Here is a 19719-nt window from a genome sequence, read left to right on the forward strand (position 1 = left end):
TGTACTTTTCACAAGTATCTTGGATGGGTAAGGTTTTCTCAGCCACAGTTGAAAGGGATAGTGGCTGATCACTCTTAGGCCCAAAATGTAGATTTGGTTTAAAAAAAAAAAGCTTCCATAGGAATGTCTTCATTAAACTACTCTTTAAAATTCCAGCAAACCCTCTAAGCATTCCCCAGCAGTGTTTGCAACCCAAGCATTACAGCAGTGTGATTGTGTATGAAAACCTAACAATGAAACATAGGCTTGATCTACACTTAAAACTTACACCAGCATAGCTCTATTGATCACGGGTGTGAAAAATCCTCACTCCCTACCAACACTGCTACGCCAGTAAAAACCCACAGTGTAGATGCAGCTATGTTGAGAGAAGACTCAGGGAGGTGGTGTTTCTACACTGGCAGCAAAGCTCCCTCACTTGGTGTAAACTGCATCTACACTAGGGGGCTCTGCCAGAACAGTATCTGCAGCATAGACATAGCCCCACGCTATACAAATGTGAAACTGACTAGTGTATTATTATTGTCCATACTGAGTGAAGTGCAAAATGTAAATAAGCTGCACCAGTAAGTACATTTTGTATCAATCTTGCATGTTGTCAGTAACAAAATGAAGGTGATTTGATATTTACAGTGATTTTTAACCTGGTAGTATTACCTTTAAAGGTATGTGATTTACACAGCAAATGTGAATCACTGCTTTAGATGAACCAGTTAGTATTTTCAAGGCACAGCCCCACATAGGAGGGAGTTGTAACAGTAGCCACGAAAAAAAACCCTGATTCCGATCCCCCTGTTCTCTAACAAGGGTATTAACCTTTTGTAACCAGACCCCTTTAACATATACACAGAATTGATTCTGAGACAAGCCTTGGAAGGTTTTGACAAAGAGGAAGGAGCTGGGAATTCCACTGAGATGCCTCTTAACAGACCTCATATATGCTGATGACATCATACTCTTTGGTACCACCACTGATGCAATGCAGCAAATGTTGCAGTCTTTGAAAACAGTTTGTGAGGAATATGGACTATTTCTGAATGCTACGAAACAAAATGCAGGACAGTGACATGACTAACAAAAGCAAGATGCATGCAGACATCACGATTAACGGACAAGCTGTAGAGGCAGTAGATGAATTTAATTATCTTGATCATATATATCCAATCAACGAGGCTGTTCCAAAGAAATCAGAAGAAGTAGGGATGACTTCTCAGCTATGGCCTTCTTTAAGAAAGTGTCGGGGGGAAAATGTGGTGTCTTGAAATGTATGAAGGTGCAATTAGTGAAAAGCCTCTCTTTTCCCTCCTCCCCTCCCATAGTGATTTATGGATTTGAATCATGGGAAGTTAATGGTGCTGACAAGAAGAAAATTGAAAGCTTTGAAATGTGGCGCTGGTGAAGACTCCTGCATATCTCTTGGACAGGAAAAAATATGAATGCTGATGTTTGAAATATTATGGGAGGGAAGCAGACCCTGATGTTGGAGATCAACAGTTGCAATCTTTTATACTTTGGTCACATTATGTGTAGAAATGGAAATAACCTAGTGAAAGTTTATCATTGAAGGAGTGGTAGAGGGTCATTGTAGTATGGAATGACCATCAAGGAGATGGATGGATAGATGATTTACAGAAGATCACTGGAAGGTCAGTTGCTGAGTGCTTGAAGTTATCAATGGATCATGAAGGCTTCTGAAAATTCTGCTATGATGTTACCAATATTTGGACTTACTTACTTTTAACAATGACTCATTTCACGTGGCTGGGGCCTGGAAATAAACATTTACTTAATACAGTAGAGTGGAGGCAGATTGCTACACAACAAACTTCTGGAGAGATCCTGCTTTACTCAGACACAAAGCTTCCTGGAGCTCCGGGTAACATGACTAATCTACCACTCTGTAAAGATGCAGAGTGCACTTCCTCTGCATCCCCACCCAGGGCCAGCTGAACTAGCCAGTGTAGGAGGGGACTCTGTTGGCTCTTAATTTCACTAAGTGCAAGGACCAGATTACATCTAGTCCCTCGTGCAAGGACCTCTGGCAGAAACGATTGTTCATATTCTCTTCCTCCTCTGCAGGTCTGGCCACAAACTATTCCAAAGTGAGTAACATTTTGTAAACATCTATATTATCAGCATATGTGCTTATGCCTCTCATCACCATGGTATCTGAGCACCTCACAATCTTCAGTGCATTCATCCTCACAACACCCTTGTGAGGTAGGACAGTGCTATTGTCCCCATTGTACAGATAGGGAACTGAAGCACAGAGAGGTTAAGTGAGTTGCCCATAGCTATGCAGGAAGTCTGTGGAAGAGCACACATTTGAACCTGGGTCTCCTAGGTCCCAGGCTAATGCCATACCCACGTGGCTGTCCTTCCTTTTCTTTACAATGGTGTCCCAACCAGGACTGGGGCTCTGTTATACTAGCCACTGTACAACCATAGAGTTAGGCAAGGCCCCTTCCTCAAAAAACCTAGTTTGTATTAGTATTTACACATTAAAATCTGAGTTTGTATAGTGTTTACTGACAAGCTATACTTGAATTATGTGTGAATCAATGTAAATACTAACTTGCAGTGACGGCATAATTCACATGCAATATCTTGCCATCACTTTGTTTGCAAGACTCCCACAGAGTCAATAGGAAGTTTACATCAAAACAATGACAGGAGATGGCCCTACATAAACGTTTTCCCTGGATGTATTTACAATACACTGTTTGCCCAGCAAGCCACTTAGTGAAAGATAAAAAAATAAACTGAATGAAAGAGATTAAGCCCAGTAGTGAGAGAGAGAGAGAGAGAGTCTGGAAATAATTATCCAAGTATGTTTCCTTTCTGCGGAATTAAACAAAACTAAGATTGTAGCATTGTGCTGGCTTTGTTTCTAACTATATGTTGTATAGCAGCAGCAGCAGCTCACTAAGTGAGGTAAAGCCTCCACATATAGACACATAAGCCTGCTCAAAATGAAATGCACCTTGGGTTGTTGCCTCAGCAGTCCCTCCCATTTCCCAGGAGGGCTGTCCAGGAACGCCTGTCAACAGTGGGGTAACATGGCTTAGAGGACAGGGAGGTTTGCTTGGAGGGAATACCAAAAAGTACTTATTTAAAACAAGTCAACAAGAGGGGTAGGAAGAATGCCCCACCAGTCGCTAAGTTGGGACCAAACAGCCAGGCAAACAAGCACTCCTACCTAACTCATGAAGCTCAGTGTGAGATGTATACAATCCGCACGCCTCCAAATTTCCATTTGCCTGAAAAATCCCTCTCTGACCAGTTGGTGGTGGTTGCCAGTGAAAGGATAGAACCTTCTACCACCAGGCTGGGGCACTGATTCAGAGGGAAGATTGGCGAGGAAAAGCCAGAATGCAGCAAAAATGTTAGTGGCTCAATAGGTAGCAGTTTCCTCTTCAAACAAGGACCCATTGATTTCAGGGGAACAGTGTTACGCTCACATTGGATGCTCTTGAAACTCCCAGCCTAGTAGCATTGGTACTTTAATTATAATTACTAGGGCACATACAATTTGTAAAATTCATGTGGCAATATTTTCAACTCGAACTCTGCCTATTTATTTATTTCCTTGGCACTCAACTGTTTTAAAAAGGTAGACACTTGTCATCTTCATGTTCACCCTTTCAAACAGCACATTTCTGAAAACTCTCATTGACTTCAGAGGAAGCTAAGTTAGGCCACCATGGGCCATTTTTTAAAATCTTTTCCTAATACTGCACCTGTCTTGTGAATATTTTTGAGCAGCCCATAAATGCTGAATAAGCCACACAACAGCCCTGTGAGGTAAGTATTGTACCGAATTAACAGATGGGAAGACTAAGGCACCAAAAGGTTAAAAGATTTGCCTAGGTCAGTAGTGGAGCCAGAATATAACGCCACAGTCCAGGCATCCACTTCCATGTTTTAACTACTAGAAAGCATTGTCTCCTTTCATTAGCATTTAGGGTGATATTCACTGATCAAATTCAGCTAAAGAATTCTGATTTACTGCAGCTCCCCAAGTTATCACGTACTTTTGCACCCAAACTACAGAGGATTGTTTTTTCCTTTAAAAGCAAACTGCGGCACACTGTCACATTCACTGTAAAGAAGCCAAGAGATATCTGCATGTCAGAACTCCAGCTGAAGACCAAAGCGGGGTTCATCACTGCAGTATAATTCCAGTTAACTAGGATTTTTGGATAAAAGGATTCAGCTATCTGTAGAACCTGCAGATGTGGCTACCTGAAGACCATTTTCGTGGATTGCAGCTGCATGCGGATCCAAATTTTATACCTAAAGCGCTGCAAATCTGCAGATACATAGTTTATATCCCCGGATCATTGTTGCGGATCACAGATTGGATGCACATGCAAAATTTGTAGGGCTCTAATTATCTTAATCCACCATGTGTCCCCTTGTAGGATTATGTTAGTTGACAGCACTTCCATGCATCTGAACACTTGGTTAGCCAAAAGTTTCCACTCCTCTCCCCCCCCCCCCCCCCAGTACATTTGGATAAACAGGAGTTTACTGTATTAGGGTTGCAGTCTAGCTATTGCTCCAGTAGCAGGTCAGACAAGAAATGTACCCCTCCCCTTCATCCTTTGTGATTCAACCTAACCACCCCATCCGCTGTAATCTTTGCTGCTCTGCTGCCGCTCGTGGATATGCCAGAGTTTGAGAGAGAGCGGTGCTGTTGCTGCCAGCTGACGGTCATCGTGAAATGTCCCTTAGAACTGGATACAGTGGGGGGAAAAAAGAGGCATGCTGCGCACCTTTGCCTACAGACTTTACGAGCTGGTTTTCTAGAATATATCTTCAGTTGCCAGCATCTAGATATATTTCCTGTTGTGGGATGAGGGATAGCGCCAGGAGTTAGAAATTATTGGCAAAGGGGAGCAATTTTTGTGGTAATTGGGTTCAGTTCCTGGGCTTGACTGCTTACTGCCTCAGTCCCACCAACATTTATGCATGTGCTTAACTTTAGACATGTGAGTAGTCCTATTGAATTCAATAGGATTACTCATGTGAGTAAAATTAAGCATGTGCTTAAATGTTAGCAGGATCAAGGCCTAAATCTGCAGGAACTGACAATGTCACTTTTCTTTGCAAAGAGGGGGTCAGTCTTGTGTTCACCACCACTCACTCCTCTGGCCAATACAGGAGTGACATTCAAAAGGAATCCTCTTCAGCCAGGGGATGGTAGCTGCAGCACTGGTTCCTTGAAGGGGTGGGGGGATTAAAGTGTCTCTGTGTGAAAGTCCTTCATGTTTCACAAGGATGCAGAGGAAGCCTTCAGAATGTTGCTAATCAGTTTGGTGGTGGGCTACGTTATCCATCCACCTTATGTTGCCCTTAAAACAACTGGCTTTTTCGCTACCCATTATAAACATTCCTCAGATCCAAGATCTAACCCAACGATGGTGGGTGAAGTTACTGCTACCTCAGCAGCAATCATGGGTATCCCAGCTGCAGACTTGGATCACTTTATGATTACCTGTTCTGTTCTTTCCCTCTGGGGCACCTGGCACTGGCCACACTCAGAAGACAGGATACTGGGCTAGATGGACCTTTGGTCTGAGCCAGTATGGCTGATCTTCTGTTCTCTTTCTTACTAAAAGGGAAAATAAAACTGCAATTCCTTTTTCTTGCCTCCCCCCTGCTAAGCTGAAATAGACAGACACCCTAGGTTACTATGTCCCCATAGCGCTGCAGCTGTCCCAACCAGCCAAAGAGGGCCAGAGGGGCAGCTCTTTGTAACACAAACTGGCTGATCTTCTGCACCCTACCCTCTGGGGTCTGAGTGAAAATTTGGTCCATAATCTTATAAGGTTACACCTTCCATTACACACAGTAAAATAGCTACCACCATGAAGGCAGAGATATACATGGAGACCTACCGCTGCTTGTAAAAGGTCTGACGAAGACCAAACAGAGTGCCAGTCACTACTAAGAAATGTTGCCCTCAGGAAATTAAAAACATGAACATGGTGGCATACGCAATAGATGTCTGCTTTATAACTGCATGTTCAAGAACAAACAAAACTCTGGCATCCTAAAAAAAATAATCACAGAGGTAGTTTTCAACCACCCCCAGATTTTTTAAATACTTGTGAATAGTCATTACAATTGGGGGGGAAAAAACAAAAACAACTTTGGTCCAAGTCATGCAACTTTACTTACATGAACAGTTTCAAATATTTAGTCCTACTCACAAGAGCAATGTGTCACATACAGGCATGTTAGCAGGACTGGGACATAGGTGCAGAACCAGGGCTTTAGAGACAAGTTTTGGATGTGCCTTCACTGCAAAGTGAAGGTACTACTGTAGTCCAGGTAGGCACACCTGGACTGACTTTAATTAAGCTAGCACAGGTAACAATAAGAGACATGGCAACATAGGCTAGCAACCAGAGTATGTACTCAGGATCCCTGATGGGCTCATGCTTGGGTTGCTAGCCTGTGTTACTACATCTTTGCTACTATAGTTTCCTGTGCTAACTTGTTTAAAGCTAGCATGGGTATTCCTACTTGTGCTGCAATCACACCTTTGTGGTAAAGACACACACAACATGTCAGGTTAAAGGGATACATTCCATTTAGTTATATATCCAACTTCTTTCCCTATGTTACTAATAACTTCTTAGTTTAGGAGGTGAAAGAATTTTTAGAGTCCTATTTACTGGTCACTCTTTCAAAAGAAAAGGAGTACTTGTGGCACCTTAGAGACTAACAAATCTATTTGAGCATAAGCTTTCGTGAGCTACAGCTCACTTCATCGGATGCATTCAGTGGAAAATACAGTGGGGAGATTTATATACACAGAGAACATGAAACAATGGGTGTTACCATACACACTGTAAGAAGAGTGATCAGGTAAAATGAGCTATTACCGGTGGGGGTGGGGATGGCCCACCTTGATTATCACTACAAAAGGTTTTTTCTCCTGCTGGTAATAGCTCACCTTACCTGATCACTCCCCTTACAGTTTTCAGAGGAACAGCCGTGTTAGTCTGTATTCGCAAAAAGAAAAGGAGTACTTGTGGCACCTTAGAGACTAACCAATTTATTTGAGCATGAGCTTTCGTGAGCTACAGCTCACATCTGATGAAGTGAGCTGTAGCTCACGAAAGCTCATGCTCAAATAAATTGGTTAGTCTCTAAGGTGCCACAAGTACTCCTTTTCTTTTTTCCCCTTACAGTGTGTATGGTAACACCCATTGTTTCATGTTCTCTGTGTATATAAATCTCCCCACTGTATTTTCCACTGAATGCATCCGATGAAGTGAGCTGTAGCTCACCAAAGCTTGTGGCACCTTAGAGACTAACCAATTTATTTGAGCATAAGTCCTCCTTTTCTTTTTGCGAATACAGACTAACACAGCTGCTACTCTGAAAACTGGTCACTCTTTGTGCTCCTCATTTACTCCTTGCATTTCGTTCAGCTTGGACAGTGAAATCGACTGAAACGCTTTTGTTTATGGACAGTTTCACTTTTAGGGTTTGAGTTTCAGACATTCCAGGAAACGCTTATGTTCAAAATCAATTATATTAATTAATCATGCAAATATTTCTCTTGGTCTCAGATTTTCATTATAAAATGTAAATGTTGAACAATATTTAATGGGACACCATCAACTTAAAATCAACTTGACTGATTTTTAACTTCTCATTGTTACAAGTAATGCCTCAGATTAGAGAAAAAGAGACTAGAAAAATATTTTCCTTCAAAAGATCTGTTTGATTTGTGCATTTGATAACATATGGTAAAACAGACCCCCCCCCCCCCTTCAAACCCTCCCCCGTTGTTTATGTGGGTTTTCACACTGCTGCAGGGGGGAGAAAATAATGGGAAACATAAGAAAATGTAAAGGAGTACTTGTGGCACCTTAGAGACTAACCAATTTATTTGAGCATGAGCTTTCGTGAGCCACAGCTCACTTAGAAAATGTGGACGTAATGCCAGGAAAATGAGCAGGCGAGAGAACTAAGAAGCCGGAGTCCTTCCTTTAACTCCTTTTAACTCACTTATTCAAGTAGACTAGATTGCAAGCTGACCTTGTGCATTGAAATGGTTTGATCAGAGAGAAAATACCTAATTACAATACTGTGTGATGGGGTGTTGGTTTTGGGGCTGACACCTCTGGAGTCTGGCGGGGGCTGAATAATCCGCCGTGTGCGATCTTCTACGACCTGACGGCACGCACCTGCCGTGGGGCCGAGGAGGCAGCAGCCCCATTTGTGCTCAGCAGATTGGGGGGCTGGGTGTGTTTCCCCCCTTTCCCCCCCTCTCAGTTGACAAACAAGCCAGGCGCTGATACAACGATGAAAGGCACAACTCGGAGGCATCGCTCCCTTGCGAGCTGCGCCTGGTGTCATCGGGCTCAGTGTAGCCTCTCTGGCCGCGGAGACAAGTGGTTTCAGGCCCACCCTCGCAGCTCCCGTTTAGACCCACATGGTCCATGCGCTTCCCACGGAGAGACCACAGCGCTCTTTGTCTCTTCCTCCCTGCCCCGGCTCCCCTTGGAATTCTTCGGGGAGCACCTTCCTGCGATGCCCGGCGCTCCCCAAATTAACCCCCCTGCAAGGGGCGGAAGAGAATCACGCCCACCCCGGGGGGAAAAGGCTCCTCCGGCTGCTCTTACCTGCTCAGCTGTGGGAAACAGTGACTCGGATCCAGCCTGGGAGCCGGACTGTACTATCTCGGGCACCTCCTGCCGGGAATTGCAGCCACCCCAGGCCTGGTGGCCGGCGGCGAGGCTCTCCCTGCAGGACAGCCGCCCCGGGGGCCCGTTACCGGCCCGCAGCTTGCGCGCCCCCAGCCAGAGGCTTCGCCGAGGGAGGGAGGAAATGAACTATTGCGTCGCTCCCCCTGGCTTCTGCTGCCACTTAGTACGATCCCCCACCCCACGCTGGGAACCGCAGCTCCCGTGGCTACAGTAAAAAGCCTCAGCAGAGCCCCAGTCCCGTGCCGTGGGCCAGGAGAGGATCGTTTAAAGCAGCCCTAGCCAGCGGCACGGCGAGGTGTTTTCTTTGCTGCCTCTGTTAGTCCTGCCCCCCCCCCCCCCCCAGTCCTTGTTCCTGCACAAGGACTGATGGAGCACATCGCACATCAATGTCTAGCCTTGTAAAGCCCTCGGTCTCGCCGCTGCTCGCTGCGCTGTACCCACGGCACTTCTGGAGTGGGGGTGGGGGCCCTGTCCAGACTTGCCGAAGAAGGAAAAAAAAGGCCCCCTCGCCTCATCAGCAGGTTGCTGCGGTGCCGGGATGCCAGGCTGGAGGAAGAATCTGACCCTGTGTCTGCAGAGAATGCAGGAGGAAGGTAAGGCTGGCGACAGAGCGAGGGGGGAATGCCACGCGGGTGGGGGGATATTGCACTGCCCTGAGAAACTGCCTTGGAGTTTTTCGTGGGGTATGTGTGTGTGTGTGTGTGTGGGGGGTCTGTTTCTTTGGCTCCGGAGGGATGCTTGAAAATGCAGCCTCTCTTTTGAGGCCCCTGTTTGAACTGTGTGTTTACAAACAATTGTTCTGGTAGGGTTTCCTCTCCCCCCCAAGAATACAAATCACTTTGAGCCCTGTTTGGTGTTGACCTGTTTGCAAGGAACAGCTGCATAAATCAGAGGGCTGATGCACTGGTGGAAGGGGTGAAATACACCAAATGCCAATAAACTTTAAAGCAGCACCTCTGTCCTCCATCCATCATTCTCGGGGTAAGATTGTAGCTGATGCTCATTTACTTGTGTTGGGAAAAGATATGAGAAAGGGGAAATTGAATATTTATTTTTGGCAGTAGAGTAGCATGCAGCATCTTGCATGTAACTTTCTAAAGCTGCTGCTGCTTCTTCCAAATGGCAATTATTTTTGGTGCTTAACTTCAAACAGGGATTTGGGTCTTGTGAATTTCACTGTGGTCCTGCAAGCTTACTACTACTCATATTGTCTTTCGTACTATTACTCACAGCATCTGGGAAATGTGTTCTACAGTGTGATGTTAAATTAATGTTGGATCTGCAGCTCATAAAAGTTGGACGGAAACTCCCACAAGGTGGCAGAACCTAAAGAATGTTTAAAATCTTACACACCAGTTTATTTTGGTTCATGGGGTGTATGTATGAATGGGGATGATAGTAGTCAGGGGACAGTACCTATGTCAGAAATGGGGTATAATTCTGTCTTGATCCCATGACAGTGGTTTTAGGGAGTTAACCTGACACAAGCTTTTGGGATCAGAGATGAGCAGGAATTCCTTTTCTGGTTGCCTTTGCAGCTTCTCCTTTCAATGCAGCCCCTCAGCTCCTTTGCTACAGTTGGCTAGCAGTGAGTTGCGTTGCAATGCCAAGCAGGGCTTAAGAATGATTTAAAGCATTACAGTTGCACCAAGTGAGTAATGGAAAAAGCAGAGACTTTTCAACCCTGTTGGTTACCAGACACAGAAACAAATTTCACTGTTACCTGCTTTGTGCTGTGTCAGGTTTGGATAGTTAAGCTGGTATATTCAGTGAGTCTTTTTTCTGAGGCTGCTTGTCTCTTTCTTGCACTCTGTTTCAAGATAACAGCATATATATATATATTTTTTAACCGCTTGAGTCCATTGCTTCCACTTGGACTCCAGGCTCGTTAAACTGAGAACTTAAATTCTGCTGAAAATTAGAGATTTTATTCTATTAAAAAGCATCTTTTTCAACAAATCCAGTGTCTTCAGACTAGTCCTTTAATGCAGTCACCGTGGGATGCAGTGCTATGTAACACTGTCCTGCAGTAATACATATGGGTGCTCTTGCACCAGTGGAGGTTTGGAGGTCAGTAATTCTTAAACAGTATTTACAGTACTGAGCTCCTGAAGTACTAGCTGCATTGTTTTAGCGTGATTGGATTTATTACTTTCTATGACTTTCACAGATATTTAATGGTTCTTCCCTTCTGTGTCTTTGGAATTGACTTCCCCGCTCCTCTTGCACACAGCACTGCAGTGGGTTTCTTACCTGAGTATGCTGGTACATTATCCACATTCTTATAGGCTGTTTACCAGATTCTCATGTAACAGTCATTGCCCTTAGTTCCTTGCACAGCTCAAGAGCAGTTTGCCTTTGGAAGTTATGACTTAACTACTGTCTGATTAACCATGTGAAAAAAGAAATCTTGCAGGATAGGGAGTATCACAAGCTGGTTTGATGTTTAGAGGACAAGCTATATGTATGGCAATGGACACAGTGAGGGCATGCAGGGAAGAGATTTTCTTCCCTTTTCTACCAGGTATTTTCTTTTTTTACAATGCTAAGTAGTCAGCTGTTCATATTTCAGTGTGAGACTCTGTTGCCCTTCAACGGGGAAAACAAATATGGACCCATTTAAAATTCTGTACTACTAATATTTTAACAGACACAGTACAATGCATAACTAAGCTCCAGAGAAAGTTTCACATCTTGTCTTGTTTAACAGCATCCTGAAAACAGTATTTTGTTCAGATTTTTTTTTGACAAGCCAAACTCCAATCATCCTATTAATAATATTCTTTTCCAGTTATCCTTTTTCCAAACAAATTATCTCTGGCTGTTGTCTCTTTGTGATTGTTCAAATGTGGCATTTTCAGTTCAGCCATCCCACAACTAGGAGAGACAGCACTGTAAGAGCTACACACACTCACCACACAGTGTATACATTTTGTACACAGACCATAGGCCTGAGTTTCCAAAGTAAATGTTCTGCTAGTCATCTAAAGGAGTATATTTCAGCCTATGCAAATGAGTGGTACATTTTGGTTACTCCATATTGCTGCAATGGGCATCACTTGCTACTTTAAGCCATTCTACACAAGAGTGAGTGCTTCATTAATCGAGGAAGGTGTTCAAAGGGTCAAGAGCATTAAGTAACATATTTAAAATACATAAAAGTCATATGGGCTGTGCTGAAGTGTGGCATTCATTCATATTTTAAGCATAAACCAACTACAGGTATTTTCTTCATACATTTGGTTTGCTGTTAAAAGTCTATGGTTTGGAGTGTATGATCACAGGAGAAAGCACAAAACCGTTGTGATCATGAATAAATTCTCTTTCGCCATCAAAAAAGTGTTCCATGGTATGTACAATTGTTGGGTTTTTTTTTAATTTGGAGGAGGAATTGACATTAATGACTTAAAAAAAAGTTGAATATTGCCAGTAAGATTCCATGTTACCCCTACCCCCAACACACATGCTATGTAAACAGCCTTTTTCTTTCCAAGTCAAGGACCAGTTACTGTGACTACTTCCTAATTCACATGAATAGGTCCATCAGCACCATTATGGGCCAGCTCCAAAGCACATTGAAGTCAATGGAAAGACTCCCATTAACTTCAGTGGCTTTGGGTCAGGTCATATTGCATAAGTACTGCTCAGCTGACTGCAGGATCTGGCTTGAAGACTGGAAATTCTCTGGTAAGGCAGCCACACAAACAAATCTACCTTGCCTGCGTGCTTTATAATCATGTCCTTAATTACACACTTTGTACTCACGCTTTATAATCATGTCCTTAATTACAGTATCACACAGTAAGATACAATTCTCTTATTATAGTTTATAATATTGGATTATTTGCCAAATAGTACCACAAAAATTATAAACTGATAAAGGTTGGAGCAATGTTGTGGGTCACTGAGTTTCTAACAATCATGAAAACTCAAGAATGGCAGAACGAAATATATCATGTTCATTCTATTTATCAGGCTACTTCTTGCAGTCCTGTTAGAGAGAACTATCCTGCTGATTTCAGTAGCTTGTGAATGAAGCCTCTGCAAAGACTGCAGGTTATGGCCCACAATGCCTGTAAGTAGGATTTAACAACCTGATGCTGCAGTTCTTAATGGGAATTTAGGTTGAGAAAGGACTGCAGGACTGGGCCCTTATTCATGGTTTTCTCAGGATGTCATTAGTGGAAAAAATAAAGGCCACATTCTGATTTCAGGGTTGTGCATACATGTGGGTGAGTGGGAGAGTTCCCACTGTAAGCAACCAAGGGCAGAGTGTTGCCATATAGCCATAGGGCTAAGTCTTCTCTACTGAACAAGTTTCAGAGGAACAGCCGTGTTAGTCTGTATTCGCAAAAAGAAAAGGAGTACTTGTGGCACCTTAGAGACTAACCAATTTATTTGAGCATAAGCTTTCATGAGCTACAGCTCACTTCATCGGATGCATACCGTGGAAACAAAAAAATTTCCATTGTATGCATCCGATGAAGTGAGCTGTAGCTCACGAAAGCTCATGCTCAAATAAATTGGTTAGTCTCTAAGGTGCCACAAGTACTCCTTTTCTTTCTACTGAACAAGAGAATAAGACATTTTTGTTGTAGCAAGTATGGGTAATATAATATCTACCTGTGTAGTCACTCTAATATCTAGACAGCATTACACAGTCCTTAGATGTAATTCATATACTACTGGGGACAAGTATAGGGTTGATTGTAAAGGTCTAGGTCATTAATATAGGGCCAAATCATGAAATCTTTACTGTGGAAAAACTCCCGCTGGCTTCAATGACATTTTGTTTGAGTAAGGACTTCAAGGTTTGGCCTATAATTTGTACACTACAAAGCCCAGTGTGGTGATTTTTTTTCCTCCTTGGAATACTACAGGACGAGTGATAAAGGGGAATTATAAAATCTAAAGTGAGTTACTGATTCCTCACATGTGAATCGACTGGGGAAGATAAAAGAATAAATTTGTAACAAGTTAAAGCTGTTCTTGAAAAGTCAAAATGTTACACGATTATGTTGCTGCTGTTTATTTCCGTCCATTGCATCTAGCCAGTTTATGTAGCTCCATGCTGGTTACCTAGGAAACAGCTGTAGCAGTGTACAATGTAATTTTATTGGCTGTGTGGTCACGCTGATTGTCAGGGTTGTGGGCAGAGGTTTCCCATGGTAGATCCGTGCATGTGCAGCCCAGGAAAAGGAAATGCTCAATGATGTGTTTTGATTTGTAAGATGAAAGAAAAAACATGGAAATTATGGGATAAAATTTTACTTACATACCTTGCAGTGGGATAATCCATGCTAAATATCAATGGGTTAAATGTGACACAGTAAGTGGGAATCTGGAAGTAGTTTTCAACAAGGGGAGTTTTCCATGATTTTGATGGAAGTGTTTAAATTTACATTTGAAATGTAACAGCATCTATACGTTGAAGATCTCAGCTGCTGCTGCTGTGCTATAAAAATCTAGTCCAGATTCTGCCCTCAGTTACATCCATAAATGATGGCAGTTTTTTTCAGAGCTGTGAAACAATATGATTCTGTCTCGAACTGGGGTTCTATCTATGTAAGCTAACATCTCAGAGTGCAATGCCCCAGTAAGTCAAGGATGGGGAATTTGTGAATCTCACAATTAATTTATCAGAAAATATGCAGATTTTTGAGGGACTTCATAAAAATGGCATTTGTATATGTGTATATAAATATGTAGTACGTGAGAATGTAAGACAGAATACAATATCAAAAGAATCCTGCAAATGGAAAAGAACTTGCATTATTTTTTAATGTGCTTGTTCACTTACCCCTGAAGGCCCCAATACTGCAAACTCTTACGCACATGCTTAACTTGAAATCAGTTGTACTATTCACCTGCTTAAATTAGTGTGGGTAGGATCAGGACCTAACTCAGTAACTCACAATACGTCTCCTACTTATTATTGAGAATTAGCAAAGTTTTACTATACTTGCATTTAAATAGCAGGCTGATGCTATGCAGTTTTAGCATGGTACCTTGCTTTGAAGAATCCCCATGTTTGAATCTACAGCAATGTGGTTTACTACCTTATTGGCATCTTTTTAGTAAAGAAGTTCTGCTGGATTGCAGTTGTTACAAATAGTAAGTGTCTGGGTGCTGAAAAGACTTTATGGCTGTCTCTATATACAGTGTGTCTTCTAATATATTTCTAGATACCAGCATCTAACTTTACAGTGCATCTAAGCTTTGCCAGAGATGAGGAGCTGCACACATGGTGCTTAGGAATTTATGGGCCGCAGTTTGTTGGCAATACTAATTATACAGGCCACTGCTTTTAAACAAAATGTTCAAATAGAGGTTCTGACCTCCAACAACGTATGGTAGGAAATTAGAATGGCTTTAACTCTGTGGTAGTAATGCTTAAAGGACAATGTTCATTCATCAAACTGATAGGACAGTCAGAGCAAATCCTACTAGACCGTGATGGGTTCTTTTTCCTTCATTAAAATGTTGGTGTGGATTCAGCACCACTTAAAATGAGGGACAAACAGCTGTGACCATCAGTGTGTTTTGGGTAAGCGCTCCCTGGGACCCCTCCCATCCCATCCCCCCCCCCCCAACTCTCTGTCACGCTGTGGCTGTGTCAAGTGTGGTGTTTCGTCCCTGACTTAGCCATTACAATCAACCCTTATGGGAAATTCTTTAACAGGGATGAAACATGGGATTCTGAAAAATGGCTCTAAAAACCTGTAGAATTTGATTTTAAAAAATAAGATAGTTTATAACAGCCTTTTTGAACAAGGCTACAGAATTGTCCAGCATAGCTATAAGTTCGTATTCACTTGGACGGGCTATTATACAGGTCTTTTGAGAAAAGAGGCTTTTCATGAGCAGTGATAAAATGATAATACTGGCGCAATACTCTGTGCAGTGGCATAGTGCTGGCTGCAATGACTTGGCACTATCGGACTTCAGAGACCTCCACTCTGCTCGTGCCATACTGCGGCAGTTGCAATCAGTGGAGACACTCAAGCTGGTTCAACCTTCATTTCGAAGAGAGGAGGCCGGGGGAAGAGTACTCTCCATGAGGGTCCTTCAGCTTTGGAAGCTACTCTCCCTGCTCTTGGGTTCCTGGGTCTGTTGGCTCTCAGAGCATGCTGCAAGGAGGGTAAAACTCTGAAAAAGCTTATGGGGAGTGAGGGGCTTCTTGATGGGGGCTGAGAATTTTGTGGGATTGGAGAATTTTGCTAGTGAGAAATGGTGTGTGTGGGGGAGTGGATTGAACATTGTTTACATAATTTATATCAGAGTTTCCAGTAGTTGCTTTTTTATAAATAGAAATTAATAACAGTAATCTAGCGTGGGTGCTCTGCAAATATGCCATGCTTCTCGCTGCTGGCACCCTGCCTTTTCCATTCCTGGGCTTGTTCTGAGATGCTGCTGCTTATCATGCCAAATTACCACAAAGTTGCGGGCAGCTTATATGATGTGGCCCAATATCCAGATGAGCCTGAGAGGACGTTCAATGCTAATTTTCACTGGCACGCTAGTGGTGTCCAAACCTGCTCTTGGAGGGAAGGATGACTCACGGGATAGATTCCTGTTCCTAGTGCCATTCACTTGTAGCTCAGAGTTTCAAATTCAGATCAGCATGTTAGGGACAAAACCACCTGAAGGCTGTCTGTAGCCTTAGTTCTTTAAGTCTGGCTCTCAGTGGAGAGGCCACTGGGGTGGGAAAAAACAGGCACTGCCATTCATTGCTCATATTATACTTGTTTTGTGGGTGGATAGAGCCCTTCAGTTCCTAAGGGCTTACCAACATGGGGAAATTTCTTGGCATAGCTATACTACAATAGCTATAATAAAGCAGAGTATTTATATTGGAATGAAATCACTTTTTTATTCTAGTATTGAGTGTCCACACAGAGACTCATACTAGTATAATTATAATGGGATAATTATTCTTGTGTAGCTACGCCAGGGAATTTCCTCATATAGACATGTCCTAAAACTTTCAACCAGGCAGTTTTTAGAGCATTAAATTCACTTAAACAGAGCCCTGGTCTTTAAAGGTTAAAGTCCAGTACGGTAACTCGTGACTGCAGCTCTAGTTCTTGAGCTTTAAAGGTTCCCATATGTGATGTTAGGAAAGGTGACTTGGCATATCCAGCAAATCATTGGGTTGGTTGTGGGGGAAGGAAAACTTATTTACTATAATCTTCCCTTAGTGGGTACAAACAACCGGCATGAATGAAATGAGAGAATGTGCAAAAGAGGAGAATAACCCCTGAATCATTAAGGGCCTTTTTTTTTCATATGAACTGAGCAACTCCAGTTCCCACTGACTTCCAGTGGAGTTGCAGCCACTAAGGCCATGTCTACACTACCAGCTAAATCGGCACTGCTGAGATCAATGCAGCAGTATCGATTTAGCGGGTTTGGTGAAGACACGCTAAGTTGATGGCAGAGCACTCTCCCGTTGATGTCTGTACTCCACCTCCCTGAGAGGCAGAAGCTATATCAATGGGAAAGCGTCTCCTGTCAACATAGTGCGGTATAGACACTGCTGTCTGTAAGTCGACCTAATTTCCGTTAACTTCAGTTATGTAACTGAACTAGCATATCTTAGATCGACTTACACTAAGGGCTGGTCTACACTAACGCTGTAACCCATGCCTGCTGGGTGTGGTGCTCTGTCCCCCTCTAATGGCACCTAAACCACTAAAGATTGATGAGTTTGCTACAGCCTTGGCTAAGAGGCCTGTGGCATTTAGCTCATACAGTAGAAGCTCATGCATTCGCTCCAGAGGTCCCAGGTTCAATCTTGCCTACCAAGAACCATGGTTTGTTGGCGTTATATTAGCACTTCTGAAAATCAGGCCTTGGTTGTCTGTAGACTGTGTTTCTCTCTCACCAACAGAAGTTGGTCCATAAAAGATATTACCTCACTCACCTGATTTCTCTAGTATCTTGGGACCACCATGGTTATAACAACACTGCATATGCGTCTTTGACCCATGCTGGGGAAAAATGCAGATCTTAATTACACCAATGTAAATCAGGAATAACTTTCCTGAAATTAATATAGCTATTGTGGATTTACATCAGTATAACTGAGATCAGAGTGAGTCCCAGCCTTGACTGACAGTTATGAAGAGAAAAACTGTAAGGGAATAGATTCCACACTGGTACACTGGTCCTTATAGAAGATGATAGGTTCTCTTCTTTCTGGCGCTTAAGTCAGCTGAATCTCACGCTGTGATAAAACAGTTTCTATTCAAAGGATTTTTATTTTGTCCAATTATTTTTGATGTTCCTGTGGACTTGTTCCATAGAAAGAAAGAGTAATGAAGCTTTTTGTTTTAGAATTCATGTGTAATAATTTTTCCAGTCATCTTGCTTTGTCAGGGGAGTGAGCTACCTCTCCCATCCTTTTATTCCTGGAATATGAAGTAATTTATATAGAACAAAAGAAACATACACAGTTTGTAAGTTCATAATTATTTCCATTTTATCTACTTTTCCCCCTCTCATTAACGTTAGATATTCTTGGCATCCAGTAACTACTGGCTCTGATTTTTCCAGCCTTTGGCTCAGACTAAATTCACTGATTCCAATGACAGTGTTGAAAATGTTGCCTTCCAGCGGCGAATTCATTCAATCGAACATGCTTTCCGCTGACATGTTCAGCGTCAGGTGAGCCTGCACTGCATTTAAGCAGAAGGGGCTACTATGTGCTGTTTGAGTTCAAGGGAATGTTAGGGATCAGAATTCGATTAAATCCGTGCATTATGTGGAAGATGTCATTGACCCTGCCAACTTAATTGCTCCTTTCTGGTGAACAGAGGGCAAAGATAATACAGCAGAAGACACTCTCTGAAGTTGCAAAATAAACTCAGTTGCACAGTCTTCAAGTTGTTGTGTTGTCCTGTTAAATAAGGTACATTTTCTGTCAAACTATTCTACTGCTATAGTGACCAAAGCATTACAGAGCTTCATTTTAGCAGTTATATTAACCTTGGTGTGCTCTTGGTTGCAGACGTTAGAAGATACCCTATATATTTATTTGGATTATAGATGCTGTCACCTTCTCTGCTAATGTGATGCTTTTAGTCATTTGAGTGACACTTCATTTCATCTGCACAAGGAAATAAGGGTCTCAGCTAATGTCTGAACACTGCCTGTGTAATGAAAAGGGGAGGAACTGCTCCCTACATGGAATAATTAATTAGAATCATAGGACTGGAAGGGACCTCGAGAGGTCATCTAGTCCAGTGCAGGTCTAAATATTCATTTAGACTATCCCTCTTTTTTCAATCTCTCCTCATAGGTCATGTTTTCTAGACCTTTAATCATTTTTGTTGTTCTTCTCTGTACCTTCTCCAATTTGTCCACATCTTTCCTGAAATGTGACACCCAGAACTGGACACAATACTCCAGCTGAGGCCTAATTAGCACAGAGTAGAGCGGAAGAATTACTTCTCGTGTCTTGCTTACAACACTCCTGCTGATAGATCCCAGAATTATCATTGTTTTTTTGCAACAGCGTTACATTGTTGATGTATTTATTTAGCTTGTGAGCCGCTCTAACCCCCGGATTCCCTTCCCGCAGTTCTCCTTCCTGGGCACTCATTTCCCCTTCTGTATGTTCAGCTTTTGGAGACCCATGGGAGATTTCAACTTGGGTCCTCTGGGAGATGAGTTTGGGGGGAGCCTCAGCACAGTTTCTCAGATCTCCGTCAACATTTGTCCACGCTGACTTTTTGGAGCAAGGAGGACTATATGGTTATGCAGCATCTAGTGCAGTGAGGCCCCTGTTTGGGTTGAGGCCTCTTCCACAATATGGATAGATGATGATAATAATCATTGCAACACCACATAGTTTAGCACCGTTGGCAGCGTTTGCCCAGCAAAATCCCAGCAATGGAAGATTAGACCATTGTATGACACAGGGGAAGGCAGAATGGTAGAGTTGGATGTGGGGAATCTTGTGGAGGGCTTTCCTCCCTGTCTG

General features: G+C 42.8%; 2 protein-coding genes across 6 annotated transcripts in view; one reads left to right on the plus strand and one right to left on the minus strand.

The window, feature by feature from the left end:
* Positions 1–8766, minus strand: part of CCDC174 (coiled-coil domain containing 174) — a 58174-nt gene extending 49408 nt beyond the window's left edge. The window contains exon 1 of one of the 2 annotated variants that reach the window (XM_075130294.1): positions 8649–8766. The gene's annotated coding sequence lies outside the window, so the exon portion shown is untranslated. The remainder of the gene's footprint in view (positions 1–8648) is intronic. The other variant, XM_048856226.2, reaches the window with a different exon arrangement.
* A 69-nt stretch (positions 8767–8835) lies between these two features.
* Positions 8836–19719, plus strand: part of GRIP2 (glutamate receptor interacting protein 2) — a 478373-nt gene continuing 467489 nt past the window's right edge. For all 4 annotated transcript variants that reach the window (XM_048856218.2, XM_048856222.2, XM_048856223.2 and 1 more), the window contains exon 1: positions 8836–9325. In XM_048856218.2, coding sequence (XP_048712175.1) covers positions 9271–9325 — 55 coding nt within the window. In that variant the 5' untranslated portion in view covers positions 8836–9270. The remainder of the gene's footprint in view (positions 9326–19719) is intronic.

The sequence above is a fragment of the Caretta caretta genome, chromosome 7 (assembly GCF_965140235.1).
Source record: "Caretta caretta isolate rCarCar2 chromosome 7, rCarCar1.hap1, whole genome shotgun sequence".
In the NCBI taxonomy this organism is placed as follows: Eukaryota; Metazoa; Chordata; order Testudines; family Cheloniidae; genus Caretta; species Caretta caretta.